The sequence below is a fragment of the Polyergus mexicanus genome, unplaced genomic scaffold (genome assembly GCF_030449975.1).
Source record: "Polyergus mexicanus isolate NDT 795.1 unplaced genomic scaffold, iyPolMexi1.0 SCAF_16, whole genome shotgun sequence".
In the NCBI taxonomy this organism is placed as follows: Eukaryota; Metazoa; Arthropoda; class Insecta; order Hymenoptera; family Formicidae; genus Polyergus; species Polyergus mexicanus.
The window spans coordinates 490,747-513,785 of NW_027223336.1; the positions used below are offsets into that span (position 1 = coordinate 490,747).

At 38.9% G+C, this 23,039-nt stretch overlaps 1 protein-coding gene across 3 annotated transcripts in view; it reads right to left on the bottom strand.

The window, feature by feature from the left end:
* Cad87a (cadherin 87A) overlaps window positions 1-23,039 on the bottom strand; it is a 177,372-nt gene that overhangs the window by 78,613 nt on the left and 75,720 nt on the right. For all 3 annotated transcript variants that reach the window (XR_011447977.1, XM_070309093.1, XM_070309094.1), the window contains exon 4: window positions 6,915-6,970. Coding sequence is in view for 2 of the 3 variants with exons in the window: in XM_070309093.1 (XP_070165194.1) it covers window positions 6,915-6,970 (56 nt within the window). In the remaining variant the exon portion in view is untranslated. The remainder of the gene's footprint in view (window positions 1-6,914; window positions 6,971-23,039) is intronic.

Consider the following 23,039-nt stretch of genomic DNA (forward strand, 5'->3'; position numbering starts at 1 on the left):
AGAAAAATTCTTGTAACTTAACATTCGTTTAAATTACGACGTCGCGTGCGCTTTTGTCGTGTCTCGCTCTTTTCAGTATATTAATCAAGCATTAATCTAATTGCTAAATAAGATTGTTTATTCGTTCAAAAATAAATGCGTACGATTTTTAAATATGTATCAATTGTACTTGGAAAATTATCTCCGTAATTGCTGCGAGCTTTCCGTGCCCGACTTACCGTATTCTTTCCGTATTTTAAATTTCACTCCAATATACGTAATGTCCTGCAAGATCCTTGAACAAAATAAACTTGTTCCGGTGAAATGTAAGCCAACGAGAAATAACGCGAAGCAATTTTTTAATAAAGAGAGAAGTGCGAAGGCGGTAACTTGACGCTTACTCGCGCGAGTTTACATTCGCGCGCGGGTCCTTTTTAAAAACAGGACACTCGGTACGGAGACGAAATGAAGTGAGGTCGCGTCGCGGATTAACTTCCGGCCGCGTTGAATAAATAGCCGTTTGTCCACCCTCAAGGATGACCAACGCTCGTGCACCGGAACCAACGCGCGTACGCGTCCCAAAATGGGATAAAATCCAGCTCCCATGTTCGCCCGTGTGGCGCGCTAAAAAGGGGTTATTAATGTCTTGAAATTAGAGCAACCGTGACAAAAGTTTCACCGCACCGGTAATCATGATACACGACACCCCCCCTCCCGCATCTTTTCTCCCTTTCTTTCTATCTAGCTTTTACATATCATGCGATTTCTTGTAAATCCGCATCGTTCGTCTCGTTTTTTTCCCCCCCCCCCCCCCCCCGAGAAACGCCCTGAACGCGAACGTGCGTTGACAAGTCGATCGGAATATCCGCGTGCGAACAACATCTCGTGCAATTATGTCATACCGTCGTTCATCTCTAATGAGAAATCGTGCGAGATCGACTTCCTCTCGGAATTCTAACGAGAAAATGCATATATTGTACGTACATCCGCGTATATGGAATAGTTCTGATGACAAAGCAGTCGCGCGCGTCATTTATTTCATTGGAATAATAGAATAATAGAATTTCCGTCAATTTTCTAAAGATGTTAGATAAGTGACTGTATGTGAGAAAGGTTAAAGTTTAGCGAAGCAAATATAACGAAAATAATTTCTATTATAATCGAAATTTCGTTTTAACTGCGAAGGGAATTATCAAGCGAAAGCAGGCCGTTGATGTATCTGTGTGACGAGATAAGTAGCCGAGTTTGATGTTAAACGAGCAATTTCTGTAAGGTAAAGTGCCGTCACGAACTACGTTGCGTTTTTGCGATACAGACGAATCTGGGATGCGCGACGCGGCAGTAAGTTTACCGAGTGAGAGAAGGAAAGAGAGAGAGAAAGAGAGAGAGATATGGATCTCTTAAATAACGCCATGTATCTCGCATTCATCCTGCATCAGCTTGCGAAAGTCCCGGCCATTTTTAAACGGCGCGACCTCCTCGCCGAGACGCGGGGTTATCCGGGTCGGCGGAGTCCGCTTCATTTTTGTTTAAAAATGTAATGCGGCGATTTCCCCGCCGGCTTAGCTTGGTATTTCTTTTAACAAAGAGAAACGTCAAGGAAAACTAATAGCGGTGGGATAACGAGCCGAGGATTACCGAGGCTTAGCGCGAGGAAAACGGTACGTTGGATACGTATACAACGCGCTACCATCCAAATATGATAGATTACTTCCACAATTGTATAGCGCATTCGCATACTTTGCCGCTTTATGTGATCCTTCTCGTTTAAGTGATAATTAACCGCGGACAAGATATTTAATTTTTAATTCAGAGATAACATGGATATTGATCGCTTGGATTTCTAAGTCTCTATTAAAGATTGACTTTCTTTACTATTACTTCAATAAGAAATTTCTTTCTTTGGCATTAAAGGGTAAACGATTCTGGCGAATTAAATTTTTGTAAAGACACCAAATTTCGAATAAAGAGAAAGATTTTTCATTTCTCGTGTAAAATTTATTCAATTTTACTTGAATATATTAAACAAACTTTTTAACGTGTAATCGTTTTTAAACGTATACATATATTAATATTCACGATTACAAAGACGTTCGATAGTTTTAAAACACTTTATATATTTTTTAATACATTGCGCACATTACATAGAAACGTACGATAAAATATTAATTTATATTAAAACAAATATCTGAATATATATTAATGACTTGAACTTTCCATGGTTAGAGATCTACCTCGCAATCGTGGTAGGAAAAGGTCCGCTTAGAGGCGGTTTTAACGATAAACGTGCGCGCAATGTGTATTCCGCATTAACAAACATGGAAGCCCTTCAAGAGTTTCGCGCCAATCAAAGGATTCATGTTCTCTTGTTAGCGAAATTTCGAGCGCGCCCATCGGAATACACCATTCGTCTCTCGGTCGTTTGCTAACTGGCGGACCATACACTAGACCAGAACTACTGACAATTCGCGGTCGCTTAAAGAGAAGAGAAGCTCCTCCGTTAATGCTCTAAAGGACGAGTTCGAATTTTGTGGCATGCGAAATCGAAATGGAAGATACCTCGAAAGTTTATTTCTAATTTTAACGATTGATTCTCCGATAAATTTGTAGACGATTGTCCTTGAAATTTTGACAGAGATTTATCGTGAGTTCAAACAACATTCACATATAATTTTCAACAAATATTCGATATTGAATGATATCTTTTATATTTTTAATAAAATGTTTGCTTTTAAATTTCTGGAAAAGGGAAATTGCAAGTTTTAAAGCGTATTTGATTGCAAAATTATTAACCAAGATTTTAAAATAGTAAAATTTTGTTTTGGTAAAAATATGATGCTGTAAAAATATTAGTAGCATTTCTTTAAATATAGATAATGGAATCTTTTTTATTTTTCACACAGTTTTAAAAATATATTCATAAAATCCCTAATTTCAAATAATGATTTCGTTTGCGATCAGAGATGATCAATTTTATCTTAATTTCATTTTTTACAGATAATCAATTTTAATTGAAACGAATTTTGCCTCGCTGCGCGAAATATTGCGCGAAAAAGTATTCGATGAAAAATCCAAGCGTCGAAAACAGAATCAATGTTATCGTAATCGTAAGTAAAATTATTGCAACGCAATTTTTACTACGTAAAGAAGAAGGCAGACGGGGAAATAGATGCGGAGAGCCAGGAAAGGAAAAGTGAGAGCGAACGAAGATGTGATTCGAGTGAAGGATCGGGCATGATCGAACAGAGACGAATGCCGTACGTATTGTTGAACGTAGGATGCATTATCCGGTAATACGCTCCGCCGTATCCGGCATTATCGGAAACTCGCTCTGCTTCGTAGGAGCGGTATTTAACAGATGGGCCGCGAATGAGTCTCGGCACGGTTGAAAATGACAGACGACAACAACAACGACGGCGACGGCGACCGGAGAATCTAGAAAGGGTTTCTTTGGCGAACACGTTAACGACTAAAGCCACGTCGTAACTAGAGAGAGTACGCTGTCGTGTTTGAATGCACGCAAGACGCGTTTGGCTGGCTGAATATATCGTTGTCGCGAATCGATCCTTTCAATGGCGAACAACGATGAAATTGCTGACACGCTTTTCCAATGCGTGTATTCTATATGTTTCTTTGATCCGGATGCGGTTGTTTCAAGCTTTGCCCTCGGATTGTTCGATTTTTGTAATCGAGACAATGGCAGGCGCGTTGGTACTTTCTGCCCATCCCTATCCACATTTAATTACAAATTGTGCTACGAGATCCCTCATTGCAAATATTTTGTATAAACCCCATAACCGATTTAAAGTCAATCATACATTGATGTAATCGACAACAAATATAAACAATTGCTGTTTTTTTTTTTTTTTTTTTTAAATAAGAAAATCCGAAAAATAAAGTTACATATAAATCCATAACTTATTTTCTGAATTTATCATTTTATACGACGCGTATGAATTATTTGAAGGCAATGTCGGAGCTATAGGAATTAACGTCAGTAGCTCTCGAATCCGAAAAAGAGGATAACGCGTCCGCAAATAATCAAACTCGATCGAACGCGCCCAGCAGTCAGACGTCTCCGGAGTGCATCGAATAGATACGATGAATGATTAATGCACTCGGGCAAATACTTTCGGCGCATGAGGTTTGCCGTGCAGTTACGTTGCCGCCGCCGCCGCCGTCGTCGTCGTCGTTGCACGCGATGCACTCGGGCGCGCCATTAGGACACGATTGATCACATGTATTTGTAACTGCTCAAACGTTACTCCGTCGAGTGATCAATCGTGCAACCACCATCCAATCGACAGTGCATCGACCGACCGACCGATCGGTCGAATTCCGAAGTACATACCTACTACTACTACTACTACCACTCGCGATTCGCCCCGAGGAGTCAATGATCTTCTCGAGCGGCGATGCGGAACATCCCGAGAAGAAGAGATCGTGCGAGGAGGGAGCCAGACCGAAAGAGGGTTTCACCCACTTTTTCTCCAACGCGAGAGGAAGAGAGGATAATAAATCCACCTGGTTTATTGATACAGAAAACCAGTGAACGACGTTTCGAAAATAGTACCGTAATTAGTAATAGCAAAATAGTAATTTTGTCAAAGTTCTCATTCAAGAAAATAATCATGTTTAAAGAGAGAAGTTTATAGATAGTTTATATACCTAAATAAACCGTATCGAGAAAAATTCAAGCCTTTGAAGTTTAAAGTATACAGTCTTTATCGAATTTCGAAATAATTTTTTTCTTTGTGGAAATTAAGAGACATACCACGATTATTGAAATATATAATTATAAATAAAACAGTTATATCGAACCCATGCTACCAGAATTTTTTCCAAAGACAACCGCTGCACAGTTTCCAATAATTAAAAGATTATTGTTTTCCGATAATGTGTGCCAATCTTATTTTTAAAATAGTTTTTTCGGAACCTCGTATAGGATATCAACGCGTATGCTCGAAATTCTTAAAGCTACGTCGCGAGAAATATCGAACATTTTAATACGTATAAGGAAAAGAGTTTCAACATGAAGAGAGAAAAATGTTTCAGCATACAACAAGATTCTATACACATGTATACGCTGGGAAGGTAATTCTTGGCGAACGACGTATCTCGCTTTGGCACGCTCGACCGTCCCCTCTCTCCGCACAAACTGGTTTAGCATAAATTATCGAGCGACTCCTCGCGCAAGCTCTCGCGAGGAAGCCTTCGCCGTTGACGAACTTGCAGATTGCCAACGTGGCAACGCAAATGGCAGCTGTTAATAAGGGAGAAGAAACGGCGCTTTAAAAATGCAAAACACGAGAATAATAAATACCCCGACCACTGAGTAACCGAGAATCAACGAAACGTGAGAGACTGGAAAGGAGTACGCAACGACAGATTTACGGCAAGTAGCGCGCGATAGATGAAGAGGAAAAAAAAAAGAAATAGAGAAGAAAAGAAAATAATGTAGAGAGGAAAAGAAAAAGCGGGAAAGAGAAAAAAAAATACAAAAAGGTAGAACTATGTGGAAAAATGAAGTGAGAAAGTGAATAAAGGAACGAATAAACAAATACTGAGTGAATTATATCTTGAAATGAGAAAGAAGGAAAAAAAAAGGGAATTATTTATGTCATACTGAACATAAAACCGCGTTTCTTAAAAGCGTTGATCCGATGCATTATAAAGTGAAATGTACTAAATAGTAGAAGTAAAAGTAATTATTCCATATGCTGCAACGCGCGCGCAAACGTGCAAACAGAGGTTTAATAAAGAAAAAAAAAGAGGTAAAGTGAGAAAAAAATTAAAGAGCATGCGCGCAACACGTGATAAAATAAAATGTAATATCTAGAAATTTCTAATAAATAAACTGAAAATGACAGCGAAATATAGAAATGTCAAACTCTCGGCGAAGCCGACGAAATAAACACGCTTTGCTTTACTGCATTACCCGCAATCAACGTTAGTTGCAATATATATTTGTAACCCGGAGAAAGGAGAGGAATGTGACGTAAGGGAAAGATGAAGAGACGTTAAAGGGAAAAGCTTTTCTCGCTTCCTTCACGAGAAACCATTTCTCGGCTTTGCCGAGATACGGAGATGAGGAGGAGACGCTGGACTGTGGACGGAACGGACAGAGGAAAAAGCGAGAGCGGATGGAAACGAGAGAAAAAAGACAAAGAGGGAGAGAGAGAGAGAGAGAAACGAACGTGGAACGGAGAAGCAGCTCGCTAGAAGCTTCCTGTTCCTCACCGGAAAGAGGAAACGCTTTTCCTCCGTCCCTGCGCACCCTCGGTACTAGCATCTAACCATATCGCCCTCTCGTACCCCCTTGCATCGCCAGAATATCCGCTTAGGTCTCATTCGCGACAAGGAGAGATATTTTAACAGTCATCTTTTGGCCCGAACGTCACTTTAGTGATATGATTTATGTGACATGATTTTGTAAATTATAGACTTTCTTTCTTATTAATAAACTTTTAATACAATTTAATATTAAACGTTATATAAAATTGATCGCGCATAACTGTGATAAATAATATTCTCAATTATAAAAATATCTTTCGGATGACCTGTATTTTTAAAAATATCGCGACATTTTCTCGAGTTTCGCGAAAAACCTTTTTCTGCTTTCGGTAGTCACATCCCGCCTTCAGAATTCAAACACGCGCGAGGACTATAAAACGACGGAGAGAGCGCTATAAGCCGACGGACGATGGAACGGTATGAAACGGCCTAACGGAAATCAAATAAAATTCTCCTCAGCGACGAGGAAAGCGTCGTCTGGAGCACAGTTATGGAGAGCCGTGCACGTGTTTCGAAGGAAAGGCGAAACGGAACATGTCGCTCCTATCCTTGAGATCCCTCGCAACACGAGATCCCTCGCGAGAGACTGAATAAATTCGGTACGGAGAGAGAGAACGGTATTACGTAAAAGACAGACTCACCGGTGCAAGTAGCCAGAAGACAAATCGCCAGCAGAGCCGCTCGCTTCCTGGGCAACCTGCAAGCATAGAAGAGGAAAACGGTCATTATTGATTGAGCTTCTCCCGATCAATCGAGAGACGCGAATCGAGAGAATAACGCGCGTCACGCTTGAACGCTTAATTAATAATTGCTCATTTGTGGTGCCCACGTGGATCTCTTGCTCAAAATATATAGTCGAGAATATTAGAGAATCGAATGTCAACTTATTGAGTTATCATTTTTTAAATTTTATTTCCCCATCGAGAGTTATTTATATTTTTAATTTAAATTATTGTATATTCCAAATATTAAGGATGTTTTATATCTATTTTTTAAATCTTAGAAATTTAACCAAAATTGTACCGAATGTTCTTACATATATGTTCAGAAATTTATAAAAAAATCCCGAGTCGATTCACTGAAGCGATCAAAAGTTATGACGATTTTAATTTGCAGCGATTTGATAACCTGTGATCTTATGGAAAACGTGTGAGCGCGTCGATTCAAATGGTCGAGACAAACGGAAATAATATTCATAATTTGTTTAAAATTTTTTACAGAAATGTAGTTTATATATAGAGGAAATATTTGATTAAATAAAATTTAACAAGTCCTGACCGGTTAAGAAGATATTAAATACAATTCGATGAAATTGATCATGTCATCCGATATGACGCGAAATTCACTGTGAAAATAGTTGAATTTGAGGTATCGTCACTGCTAAAAGTTAATTGATTCACAAAATTCACAAAATTCGCAATGTTCGAAAATTCTCAGTAATAAGGCAACAGAAATTCAAAAGTACATGTCTACACTGTAGCTATGATTAAATTGTAATATCCCACGCAATTTCCTTAATACGACATTGTTTGATCTTTCAGCGTATTAATAAATAATATTAAAAGTTCGCATATTTGCTATTTATTATTCATTTGTTTATACGTGCATATTCGATAGATGGATAACCTAATTTTAACAACTATATGCCCCAATTAATATTGCACCAATATCTAATTAATGATCGTTATAGCAGTACAGAACAGACAGATTTTACACAATGGTACTGTTTCAATTTACTATACACAGACCGTAAGCGTATCTGTATTAATGGTTTCAGGAGTGACACGATAAGCGAATCAACCAACGGATAGATGAATAGATAGATAACCGCATTAAGCGGATTATATTATGTTGGAATATCTCGGGCCGCGCGATCCAATAACAGGTATCGTTCGCGACTGCAAGTTAAAAATAAAATTCCAACCATCTTTCTCGACATTACAACGACAGATGAGAGACACGCCATCATGTCGGCGTTAAATTTCGTTCCGTAATTTTCATATATTTTAAAAATGTAGCGCTTTGTAATTTTTCGTTGGATTATAAGTCTACTGTCTAATTGTGCTTGTTTCTAACTAACTAGAATCGATTTTTTTTTACCCACGGCCAAGTGTCATATTCAAATAAAATTAAGTAACGACAACGATTCGATCGTAAATCGATTTGGTCGGGGAGATTTTAATCAAATTCGAGTAAAACAACGCAAAATTGTGTTGGAAAAGAGCAATTGTTGGCAAAGTGATTCGCAGTTCGCTGAATTCAGTTTCAGGAAGATTATGATTTGAGTTGAGATTCGCAAAGAGAGTATTTGATTGTTAAATTACTCTACTCTACTCTCTCTCTCTCTCTCTCTCTCTCTCCTTGCAAAATGTGGATCTAACAATAAGTAATAAATATTCAACGGAACAATGTGAAGTAATGAATATTTAGAGGAAAATAAGCACAGGCCAAAAGAGTTGCTGTTCCAGTTCCTAAACCTTTCATCGAGCGAGATTATATGCAAAATATATTTTTGAATAAAATAAAAGGAGTTTTTTTTTTTAATTCCAAGCTTTTGAGAAAGGATAAAGTTTCTTTAGTGTAAAACTTTACCTCGAAACAGCCTGATGTATCTCAAAAGAATTACAAGCGATAACGTTTCCCGTTGGACAATCGGCGCGGCGGACCGAGTGACATTTGCCATTTCAACCTGACGGGGTTGACCATAGGTATGTATTGTATATAGTCTATTATATGGTGCCACGTCGGTTACATAAGACCGCTAGCCAACCCGATACACGAACCGTCTTATAACATAATCAGTAGACTGTCTTGCGAGTTAATTGGCGATATCGACTTTGCGTCTATATCATCGAGAAAGGACGGGAAAATAAGCAACAAATCCTCGCGACTCCTCTTGCTCTCAGAAAAATTTCAACATTCCGCGAAAATCTTGGCCAGGGAGTGTCCAAAGTACCACCACTTGGCGCGGGAAAAAAAAGCTAAAGCTGCTTTTAAAAAGAAGCGAACGGAATCTGTTCTTACGCGAACAGAGTTTATACGATGTAATTTTACGAAAATCAAGTACAAGTATTTACTTATCGTTAGAGGAAACAAAAATGAAAGATACCTGTATGCGGTTATCCATTTTAATTTTAGCAAATTTAAATAATATTGGAGAAAAGTCTGTAATAATCAAGAGGCTTGATTTTTGGCATCGATATACATTTTACGATTACAATTTTTCATATATCAGTAAGTTTCACTAAAATATATTGTATATCGTACAATGTGTATGGCAAAATATTGTCTCTCTCCATTTCCATAATATTATTTTAAAAAACGAAATAAGAAATTATAACGAATAATTCAAGCAAAAAATATAAATAAAAAAAATAGATAAATAATCGTTAAAACTCGTTAATCAGAATCCGTAACAACTAATCCCCTTTGCGATATGTTTTTGCGCGAATATGCACATTTCGTGTTACATGAATAATAGTGGCTTCGAGCAAAAGGTAAGGCAATAAATCGTAGTTATCTACCGCTGCGCAGTTACACTGACCGCTTGATTTTACAAGTCTCTATTTGGAATAATCGCCGCGCAAATTACGTTGATTTTTTCATCACAAACCAACGCATATTTTCTTCTTCTTTAAACAAAGAATGATAGATAATTTCTTGCGACGAGTCCTCGAAAATGATTTTTATCGCTATGTGTATATATTTACTCTATTTAAAAAAACTCTATTTATCAGTTTATAAGCTTTTCTATCCGAAATGTAAAAATTCATTTCTCACGAGACTATAGAATCGAAGAAATCAATTGAAATATATACGCCGTATCTCGCCATACGTGCGTTAAATCATCTTTGAAGATTTGCCTCTTCGATTAGGATGATGGCAGGTTCGAATGAGTATCTCTCACGCTAATCGATACGGGAATTAACGTCGAACGTTCACATCTTAGCTTTGATAGCGTCGCATTAAGTTAGATAGGTATCCCATTAAATAACGAGAGCGCGCCAATTGCATTTTACGATGACACGTCACGTGTGCGCGAGACGTGTACCACGTGAGAATGTGTTCCATAATTACCGTGAATAAAATAAACAGCGGACGATTTTCGCTCTTGGTGTTTTTCTTGCTAATCATTTTAATCGTCTCATCCGACGCTACCAAATATCATTATCCGTCGTATATGGAGTTGGCGGAGATAACGTTTGCGCGAGATAACACTATAACGTTCAGAGAGAGTGACGTTTCCATTATCCGCTACATGCACCCCGCCAAACGAGATGTCGGCACTCGAGGCTGATTCGAGATACGACGACGTATCCCTTCCCTTATCGTATTACGCACTCTCGTTTTCGAAATAAAATGTAAATAAGAAGACAGAAAAAGATATTATAAATGCACGATGCTGTAAAAGTAACGAGTAAATGAAAAATTGTGCGCGCGAATATTTTGAGCCGAAAAATAATTCGCCAATATTGTTCTCCCCGGTCAGTTACGAAAAATTTGCTTTTCATACAAATGGTGGATATACCGAAAATGTGAAACGGCGAAAGCGATACGTATACCCGCATTGCCGTGTGCAACGTTTTAATCACTAATCATTAATCGTATACCATATACAAGCGACAAGTTAAACTGCGATTAATGGACAGTCGGTATCGACGTCGATCGCGTCCATCTCGCTAACGATCGTTGTGTCTGATCGTTATTATCGTCGAAGCGTCTACGTGTCGCAAATATCCAAGTAATAACGCGGTAATTTAATCACGGCCTGATCGCGATCTGATTTGGTACGTTATGCGCATGGATGCTGAAGTAAAGGAGAAATAAATTCTCGCGGATCTAACTGCATTAACTCCGATGTTATTGGATCATCGTGACAACGAATCGAAATAGAAAAGCGATAAAATATTAATGACTTCTAACGGGGAAAAAATTTCGAGATTATTTTCGACTTAATTTCATCGCCGAGAAAGAGCTCACGAAATTTTTAAATATTTTACATCGTAAGCGCAAGTTCTTCGTTACTTTAATCACTAAAAGATATCGCACCGGTTAGACTGACTTCTGTATGGCGCGTATTCCGCCTCGTACACGAAATGTGCTTCTACATGCGCTTCTAAAGTTAACCGAACTCGAATTAATCGCATCGATTATTAATGTCTCGGCTTGTCCGAGGACAAGCAAATTGCATTAATCGCGACCGCCGTACGGTAAAGTAGAAGAGATAAGACAGCCTTTACGGCACTCTCGGCCATTATTGAAGCCGATCGGAAATTATGCAAGCCAGCCTTCCAACTAAAGTTAACACGTCAAGCTTGGCTTCGTCGCGACCGCGACGCGACGTCCCGATGATGCATTACCCCTGACAGACCGGAATTCGATAGTTCGAGGTTAATGAGATAACTTGCGCTTACATTGCATCTTCGTACAACTTGATCGCGGTAATACGCGAGGAAAACGCGATAAATGTTTTTTTTTTTTTCCCCTTTTGTTTTGCGGTTTATGTCCGGATCAAAATGACTTTCTATCTCGTTAAAGTTTGGAGTAAAAATTTAAAACTCGCTGACATTAAACAAGTCCGTGGAAAATGTGGCTATACGTACGTAATATGTATAAAGCGATAATAACAAACGATTATAACAAAAGATAAAGTTTAGATAAAATAATTAAAAAATTATAAAAATTTCTATAAAAAATTAATATATTATATGTGTGTATGTATAAAGAAGAACAATTTTATTACATTTCTTAAAATATTTTTCAAACATTAATCAGATGCCATGTTAAGCGACTCGCCTCGCTCGAGTGATAAGATCGCCGTATATAAACATCAGCTCGTTATACGCCGCGAGAAAGCAAGAGCCGAATTTTGCGACGTTTAACGCCTAAATTTACACTCACTACACAGATAACACATATAACACAATTAAACATTGTATTCAATTATATAATGAATCGTTAATCACGAATCGTAAAGTAAGACGTCCTATTGGGGGGGGGGGGGGAGTGACTTACACGTAACCGTCCGACTCGAGGTCTTAAAACCATAAGCAACGCTGAAGTTACGCTGCAAAATAAACAAAACGAGCGCTCCGAATTTTACAACGTGTTTATATTAAAAAAAAAATTTATATGCATATATATATATATATATATATATATATATATATATATAATATAATATAATATAGAATAATATTAACAACGGTAATAAAAGAGAGAATAAAATAAAGAATAAACGATTGCCGTAATTTATGACTATTGATATAAACGTAGAGATTATATATGTAACCGCTCTCTAATAACAATTAAAGTGTAATTAATTACATCCAACACAAGACTGTATTACGGAAATAATTGATATCAATGGCGACGAGGGCTGACTCTAACGACTCTCCCGTTGTCAGGTATATTATAGCTCAACCGCGTTTTAGTGCATATAAGAATGAAAATATGCCATATGATGTCGCATACGAGAAGATGCCGTGACAGCGTCGCTTGTTACCATCGCGCAGTAAACAGCCCGCGGAGCGGTGTTATGCCATAACCCAGTTTTCCTTCCGAGCGTGCGCGTTTAATAATGTGCCGAGTTAATTACATCGATTATTAACACGATAGCCGGCCGAGTGGCACAAATTACATTAACATTGTCGCTGTACGCGAAGCACGCTTTAATACCGTCGGGAGGCATATGCGAATTATTGCGCATCGTACTCGCTGCATGATTCGTAAACTCTTTCGTGATGCACGATTATAATTGTAATTTCTTTTTCCGTTTCGTTTGTCTATATTTATCTCAAGATAACGTGGAAAATGAGTTGAGGATAGGGTGCGAAAAAAACGTATATGTATAATAAATTTCTCGATAAAAATAAAAAACGTATCTGGATTTAAATTTTTACTATCTTAAAATTAAGAAATAAAGTATATATAAAATGTAAAAATGTATACAATCGAATAAAGGATACTCTCTACCTGCCCTTCCCTCACATTATCTTTCTAAAATATATGCTATATCTTTCTCAACTATCGCGATTCACTCGCTGCGAATATTTTCTTCCCCGTTGTATATAACGTTATATGCTATGCGCTTCATATATTATTGACCGGCGTTATAAATTGATAGGACAATAGATTAATCGACGTTAAACATCGCCATCGCTGTGCTTATGCGGCGGCTAGGAGAGAAAGTGCCCGCGGAGACTACTCTCCGTTTACTTATCGATGCCCCGTTGCCGCGGCGAATAGAGGCGCCGACGCCGGTGTGGCCTAAGTTAGTTTACTACGGGAGAGAACACAGACACAGTGCTTTAATAAAGTTCAACGTAGATTATATATATATATATATATATATATATATATATATATATATATATATAACGGGGCGCCGTATTACGCGCGGCGTTAGAGAGAAAGCTGCCCGGGTAACGCGAGCTTTCATTACTCAGATGGGTTACGCGCGCGCTCGAAGTTGCCGTACAATGAGGGTAAATTGTGATCCTCCTTGCCCCTCCCTTCGCTCCTGAAATTATCCATCGGAAGCTGCGGCGGATTATTTCGCGATAATTCGATTCTACCGCCGCGAAAGATTTTTTTCGTCCACCATATTTTATCGCAGCTATATATCGATACGTGATGCGGCTTAATCTGTAGGATTTAAATCGTAGCACGAAGAGGCGGAATGAAATATCTCATTTTCTTTCGTTGTTGTTCGCTCTTTCTTCTTCTTTTTTTTTTATATTTTTTTACCAAAACGGGATGCTCGCGATGAATATCGTCTCTGATATATTTCTGTTAAAAATATTTTATAATATTCTTATATATTTCGAAGAATTTTCTGTCAGCGACCAATAGTATCTATACGAAAGCAACGTGCTCTGTTCGCTCAATTTACAACGAATCATGTATGAAGATGTATGTATGTATATCGGTCGGTGTGTACGACACCCTCTCTACATCTGCGCGATACACTCGTAAAATGCGAAAAGGGATATCTTGAGAACGTGATTCCTCGTTAGATGCTTCGTCGTTGCAACGTCGGGAGCATCTTCGTTGAGACATCGGATTCCAGGCGTTTGAAATCCTTTCATCTCACGCGAGAGTCTCCGCGCGAAGGCGTTTCTCGCATCAAACAGATTAAATTAAGAATACATAGAAGCGCTCAGAAATTCATATATTCCTTCCGTCGTCGTCGTCGTCGTCGTCGACGATGTCGACGGGGTGCTCTGTAATTTGCCGCTCCTTAATTAACTTATCCAATGAAACGACGCGCGACGTCGGCCTTGCCTCGTGTCGCCGGGCCCGACGCCGTATTGTTAGTAACTTTCGCCGTGAAACGGACACGTTTAATAAAGCCCGGGCGTTGATTGTATAAATTATTAACGTTTGCTAGGATAACACCTCTCGCATCGACACGTCCTATGTTTTCGCGAATGCAACAGAAATTGCGCAGCTGTTTCGCTCGCGCACGGAATATCTTCGAGTCTTTTCGACGCTCGAAAGCGAAAATAAGCTAGATGTCATCAGCTAGATGTAATGATATTTTGGTAAAACATTGCTATTTAGACGGCTATCGTTTTCTCTTCTCAATCTAATTGCAACGCGGAAGAGATATTTTAAAATTTTATATTTACGGGTACGCTACAAAATTCAAGATATCATTACTGACGTTTAACTGTTTGATTTATCCTTTTCCCTCTACACCGTATATAACCGTGAAGCGATTAACCTAATCGAGGAGCTGTATATTATCCTAATCTCTTCTCTTTTCACGATTGTGAAATAAAATATTACAAGTGTACGTACGTAGGATTTGTATGCGCGACGTATAACACATATATATTATACAAAGAGATTCCCATATTCTTGAAAGAAATCGTTTCTCTACGGATTTAAATCCCAATTTCCAATCCCAATTTTCTCGATTCTATTTTCTTTGAAGAATTTTTCTTGGCGCTTGTTTCGCTTATCTCGCCGTAGGGCACGGAATTATCAAACAATTTAACACTCGCCGGAACCGATTTACCCGGGCTGCTTACCGCCGGGCGTTGCATTAATCAGATTAAAGTCTATTCGGTATCCCGGTAACCAACGGCGCAAGGGCGAAACGACTTTATCAACGACTTTATCGGGATAATCGAACGGAATCGCTTGACCGAACGGAGCCGCTCGCATTGTACACCTGACCAAGTGCCGGGCCATCGAACGACGAGCCTGACGAAGTGACTATTTCCGGCGCCGTACGTTGACCCCGTAAATCACAATCGACAGAACCAACCAATTCGGTATCCGTAAAAATTGCCACTCCTTTCCGCGTAGAGAGAAAGAGCCTCGATAGCGGCATTATTCGCGTCGCGCGACTGCCGCTCCGAAGATGAGATCCGGAGCGCGAGCCATTGTACGAAGAATAGTAGTATAGGTCAATAACGGTAAGAGTTTCACAGATATCATTCTTCGTTTATAGTTTTTCTTAAAGAAAGGAATCCAAAATCTTATATCGTTTTTGTGACAGAAATACAATATATTTTTAAATATTTTTAAAAAATAGTTTTCTTTCGCAAATTTAAGTTGTAGAAAATTCTGCATTTAACATGTATTGTTTTTGATTAAAATATATACTACACGAAGATAACTGAAAAATTTATTCCTCATCTCCATTCTGATCTTCGCTCGACTTGATAACTCGATAACGTTTTTACAGGGTCCAGCTGTTCCGTGGCCGCGCTAATTACCACAAAAAATATCCAAAGTGTCCTACGTCATCGTCGGCCAATGTGTTTTCAATTCGAGCGAACGCTAGAAACGTAAAGGGTTTATTAGTTATTGAAAAAAATCTCGATCTGATTTTTCGATCTTTTCATCTTAATTTTAATGGACATTATTTTAACAGAGTTTCAATTCAACCCTTAATTGAAAAAATATTTTCGTGAGAAAATTTCTCAGCATATATTCTCTCAAAATTATAAATACGGATCACTGCTTGTGTTTGCGTAACATTAATGAATATTTTGACTTTTATCGAGAGAGAGAGAGAGAGAGAGAGAGAGAGAGAGAGAGAGAGAGAGAATACACTGATCATTCATATAATATTTAGAAAAAAAAAAAAAAAGAAATTAATATAATATAAACAAATTCTCTGTTTTAAAATTCTCAAGTTTTCGCATGTTTCAGCCCGCATTCGGACCGTTGTTAAATTTTGGCGTATTTACAGAAGCAGATCAAATACGTACGTTCGATGAAAACAGCGCCGATGCCGCTCGTTCGTTTCATGTAATTGTTTTATCGCGCTCGCGAAAAATATGAAATAATTTGTCTAGTATCGCGCCGATCTCGCGCCCTTTTTGCGTCCATTATTGCAATGTTAAGAACTTTTGGTTTGCTTTATAAAATCTGCCGAACACACGCGATATGTCGAAAGTTTTATTTTATGAAAATTTTCGCGTGTAAAGATTGTCAATGCAATGTAATGTAAATGTAAATAATGTAATAATATATATACCGCCCTCGCGATAAGTTGAATTATATTAAGTTAGAACTAAAATTGATAATCTCATTGGACAGATAGCCCCAAGCCCCAAGGGATTCGCACGAGTAATAGAAAAGGGATTGGAGGTCAGTAGAGGTAGGTATTAGAGGGAAAAGGTAAGTAGCAGATACACACACCGAATGGATGATGGCGCATTCAGAAACTCGGTCGACCCTTATCACCCCCGGCAGTAAATCCACGCTCCGGTTTTAATCCTGTTTAAATAGTAATTAATACGTTCGAGTTATCATGCGGTAACCAATGTAATTTAAAGACGCACCGTGTGCGCAAATCTCTGCTCGACCAATGAAGCATTCAAGAAACTTGAAGAGGATTTTAATCTGAGCCTCTTCGCGTTTTACATGTTTCTCTCTGCGATGTAAACCCCGCCTTCTCAATTCCGTGGAACTTCGTGCAAAATCAATTTATTTCATGCAAAAGCAAGATTCAAGCCAAATAAACGCGACACTGTTTCGATCGCTTGATAAAATGTAACAGAAACGCCGCGACAAATAATCATACCCTATCAATACGGGTAACGAGAAACGGAGAACGTGATATTGCATTTTATCAAAGTGTAAAACGCGATATGCCGATGGAAAATTCGTTTCCGTGAGATTAGAGCTGAAATCGGACAAATATAATACCGTTTGCCGAATTTGACAAAAAGTAACGCGAAAAATGATACCATCGCGCGGCTATCAACGCCAATGATATCGAAAAAAGATTATATGCATAACACTCTTGTGACTTGTACAATATAAACGTCATATGTATCGAAGCGTTTGATCGCGTTAATAATCATTCAACGTTAAATCGCATTCTGTTAACTCGCTATCTACAACTGATGTCCGTCATGATTTTTTAAAGACTATTTTGCAACTTTTGTTTCCCTGTAAAATTAAACGATAAGCGACTTGCGAACCCTTTCGTTACGCTCTTTACGTTCTTTATGCTCTGAGACTGCGATGGACTTTGAGCAAAAGATCCGCCAATTACTTTCCGCTTACTCAAAAGCGTACCTACGCCTTCATTCTCTCAGAGTGTGATTTAGCCAGCTATCGCAATGTGTGGCGAATGACAATGACAATGACCATGGCGGTACCGCGCTCCAAAGTCGGTAATTATGCATTGACCGTTTAATGGATGTAACGCAGACAAGCCACACCGCGGATGCATGAGGTTTTCGACGTGCAGATAAATTTGGTCGACTTCGCGCCAGTGTATTTGCGCGACCCGCGTAAACACGACAGAAACGCCGCGCAATCGCTATAGAGCTTTAGAGTTCTTTCAAGTTTCACATTCAGGATGTGAATAGCGGAAACTCTTACGTTACTTAAATAATATATAAAAACATTTTTCATAAAAATATATCTGCCACTTTAAGTATCTCTCTTGCATCCTCGAATTCTCATATTGCGTGGAATAAATTAAGGTTTCCGAAACGTCGTTACTCTCTACTTTTCTTCGTAGAGGTGAATCTTTTTACGGACATATTATTAAGCCAACTGTTACATCGTGAGTCATACTTTTTTAAAGACGGTCGGTTTGTCGAGAGTTCCGCGAGCGTATCGAAAATCCGGCAAGTTCCCTTTGAAATGTGGAATTTTGACTTGGCAAATGGTACTTACCTCAGGTTCTTAATTCGTGGTCCGGCGCAGCGTTGCGTTTTGTGATAAAACTTTTATAAATCCCACGGTGCTTTTAGCAGTGCGCGGAAAAATCACATTACCGCACCGTGCAAAATAAACTAGTGGTACATTATTCAACTTGTGTTACAAAGGTAAGCGGATGGGACTCGTTCCAGAAACAGTTATAGGTCGCAGCCCGCGAGTTAAGGCGTTTCGCGATTTTACGCGAAAAGCGGAAAGCGGAAAGAAAAAGAGAATCCATCGCGTGATGGAACATTATCATGATATCGTCGTAGCGTCTCTCGTATCTGCGAGGTAATCGAAAAGCGAAATAACGCGAATAGAGTGAGAAATATCTCGCGTATGGAATTTTCAACTTTTCCTCGAGAATAATGCGACCCTCGGCGTTATTTCGCGACCGTGCAAAACGAGTCCGGTAACTGCAATTCGCATTAGAGCGCGCTTTCCCGCAGGCATTTCCTTGCATCTCCCGAGAGACGAACGCACGCTCACACGGAGAGATTAATTGGCGCACGATTTAATGATCCCGACCTCTTATTTGCAAGAGAAAGAGAGATAAAGACAGACAGACAAACAGAGAGAGGGAGAGAGAGACAGAGCTAATTATTCTCCACCTACTTCGAGGTCGACACTCAAATTTCGTGGTTCGTGAAGAACGAGATGATAGGTCGCGACTCGTGTCCTCTCTTCCGCGCTCTTTCTTCTCATCACAGGTGTTAATTAGCAGTTTCGTACCGTGCGGTTTAATTGAGAGCGATACGAGCTGCAGACAACCGCTACTTACTATTCAAGATTTTCTTATAATGGAGCCTATCTCTTTTTTATTTCCAAAATTAATAAAGAAAATCATAAAACTGTAGCCTATTCATACAGAGCGTACAAACTATGTAGTAAATTTTATAATCAATTTGACAATTGACCTTTTAATAGCGTCGAAACATTGTTATAGTTTCATGGGCGAAAGGAATCTCAAGACCTCTCATTCGCCACGTTCATCAAGTGCGTCTCGTAAATATAAATTTTCGGCTTCATTTAATTTTATTGTCAAGATAGTAATAGTTTTCGCTCCATCTCTTCCCCATTATAAGATGCAGAAAATATGACGGTCGACCGGTATGGACGAGATGCGCGCCTAATGGAATCGCAACGTTCGTAGTTTGAGTAAACGAATGGCTATCCGTACTTGCGTAACGCGAGCGTTACATTGGAAACATCAAACGCGTCGTGTTAGCGGCAGATATCGAAAATGGATATTAAATTTTCAATGTCGGAGGCGGATGTTACCCGACCGGAAACAACCGCGAATCAAATTGGACGCGCGGTGTCGGGGGGTCTTTACCGGTGGCCGATGGAGGGGGACAGACGCAACCCGCGTGTCGAGCATGGCCCCCCTCCCGTTAATCCGATAAAAACTCATTATGAAAATGTCAATGACAAAACTCTACGAGCCATGGGAGATTCGTTGGCGTTTTCGCATCGTCATCGAGAGGAGATATGTGCGATGTAGGGATGTATACATGTGTGACATCTCAAAAATATAATATTAAAATAAAATACAAAAAACTGAAATATGCGTAAAAAAAAATAATGAAAATGTAAAAATATAAAAGAGAACTTTAATTATATCTACAATATATCGGAAAAAGCATACGATTTCAAAGAATTACGTCAATTCTCTGACACGTTCGAAGCATGCTGCACGGGATCTGCTTGGGGCTTAACATGTCGGAATTTACGATCGACGCGATGCAGCATACGAAAATCGATTTATCTATGTATTCCGTAAGTGCATTCAACGATAGAGTTCATACTTGGTCAACGGATCGATAACGATATCGAATAACGTAAACGGCACATTATCAACTTGTCTCTTATGTCAAATTAAGAGTTGACTCTAATATGTAAAATGTACAAAATGTCCCAAAACAATTGACGATTTTAACTCTCTTTTTATTATTATATAATAATAAATATCTCAAGAATTAATATACATATATATGGAATTTTATATAAAATTGGTACACGTTAATTATAAATTTCATTATTATATCAGAAATAAAGATAAGATAAATCTGTTCCGTCAAAATTGAAGATTGTTCTCGCGCTTCATTTCTTTTGCGATTTACCGCAGGTCCACGGTCAATTTGAATGCGCGGTGAGAATATTAGCGTAGAAAATCTTCTGCCGTCGCTAGAGCGACGGAAGCGATTTGTCAGGCGCGAAATATTCGCGCGATAAATCCGCGCGCGGCCCAACTGCAATTTTGATTTTCGAGAATGCGGCTTGTCAGCCGGTTAGGATGGATCGCGTCGAAATGTTCACGCCTGGGGACGAAATATCCATTTCCAACTAATTCCGCGTGTACAAATCCAATCTGCGGCCGAATAAAACTGCCATCGTTCACGGCATCCGTGGCATGTCGCATTGACGTATCGTATCGATTTACGGTAAGTGCAATCCGTCTCGATCACTTAGAGCCGATACCGCTTGCGATAATGACATCGGTATCGCCGACAAGATATCGATCGGCTATCATTTTTCGCGCAAGATGGAGGAGACGCGAGTAGATATCGACAGGCGGGTGGAAATGCGCCCATTAATATAGGGTTTTCGGTTTCGCATCGCGTCACTCGTTAATAACGGACGTCTTGCTCTGAACGTAGAAATGATTTTTCCTCTGCGAAAAATGTGTATAATACAACTGTTATGGTTACGGATACTTATGAAAACTCCGCATCTCTTGGCATCAGTCTTCCAATGTAATCAATTTTATTTTAAATTATTCAAGATATTTTTATTCTCGCGTTGAGAAAGATTCGGCTAATATTTTTAATCGAGTTATTTTAATTAATTACAAATTCTTTAAATGATTAAAGTTCATGTTAAAAACTAGAAATATACATAATACCTTGGATATACTTTTGTAATAAAATATAATGCGTATAACGATATTATTGTCGCTGCTATAATGAAAAATGATGGCGAATTAAAGAATTAAAGCCACATAAAGAGACGGAAAGGTCGCGCTAATTACAGCGCAATGTTCGCGTAATCGATCGTGACGCGACATTATCACGATACTTGGCACGCGTGGAATTTCCGTATGCGAGACCATGTATTCGCCGCTAGTTATGTAAAGCAAATGACATCGCCACGGTACAAAGGGAAGCTGCGGAAAGATTGCGCGATTTGCATGCGAATTCACGGACAGAAGTCACCGGGGCAGTCGCCGCGGGACTCATGTTGACGATACATTGTTGAGGATGACGATGACGGCGACGAGGACAGCGATACTACCGTGTAGCCGGAAGGGCACGTCGTGTCATCCGCGAATGACATTCCGACCCTCCGGTAGATAACGAGTTTCCGTTTCTAGTGCTTCCCGCGAATCTCCTGCGACGAAAATGACAGATATATATATATATATCCACTATACCGTGTATACATGACGGATAACGGTATCTCTCGAGATAGAATCGTCAAAGTGAATCCTGCTAAAATACACGAAAGGATTTGCCGTAGCACTGCATCGACAAAGACGGATCGCCGCACCGGCCGCTCAGGGTTCGCCGCAACTACAGGAAGTTACGCCGAAAAACACGGAAATGCCCGAAAGCTCCGTATCCGCAGGAGAACGACTAAATTTTCGGCAAGGATCAGTCGCAAAGTCGATGCTTTCGGGCGTATTTGACGCAGGAATGAACGGGCTGGAGACGAACTGACCGATCGTTACATCGTAATCAGAGAGAGATTGAACGATCGTGCATATTATTGATTATGAAGTTAATAGATAATGAATATTTGAAAATAAATGTAGCAACGCCAATAATGGACGTGTATGGCAATATAATTGATCAATTTAGATATCGTTATTAAATCTCTATTTAATAACTCGCAATGAGTATAGTGAATATAGTAAATAATAGCCAAATGCAATTTTAATGTTACATTATTATGTAGCTGATAATGATTGTATTAAATTACAGTAAATGTTGTCAAATATTGCGTAATTGAATTATGATATAATGAGAAATACATGTATATATAAGTGAAACGATGGCTAGGAATATAATTTAATATAAAAAAAATCTATTCGCTTATTAAAAATCTCTAGGATTTTGTTCCCATGTTAGACGATTACCGTATAATCTCAATTAAAATTATTTATATTTTGTTTTAGGAAATTTTATATAACAATGAAATATTATCGAAACGACGCAGATTAATTCCAGAAATCTGAATCCCGCGGATTAATATACGATTGAAGAAGGAAATGACTCGTAAAAGTTTGCGGATAGAGAAGCAAATGTAGAAGCAGCAGGTTTCGATCTTTGCACAGCCGAATCTAGTCGCTGACAAGTAGGAATATTAAAAGCAATACGTCGTGTTGACGTATCGATTTGTCGAAAATGCCATCACGATTTCGGCCAACCGCCGAAAAGCAGATGTATAACGGTGAAATACGAAACTGTTCGCCCGTAAATCCATACGGGAAAATATGCGATCTTGCAAGCTAGACATCAATTTAATTAAAATGAAGAGCTCGCTTCAAGATTGTCAGTTTTTTGTCATAAATTCTGTTTTTCCGC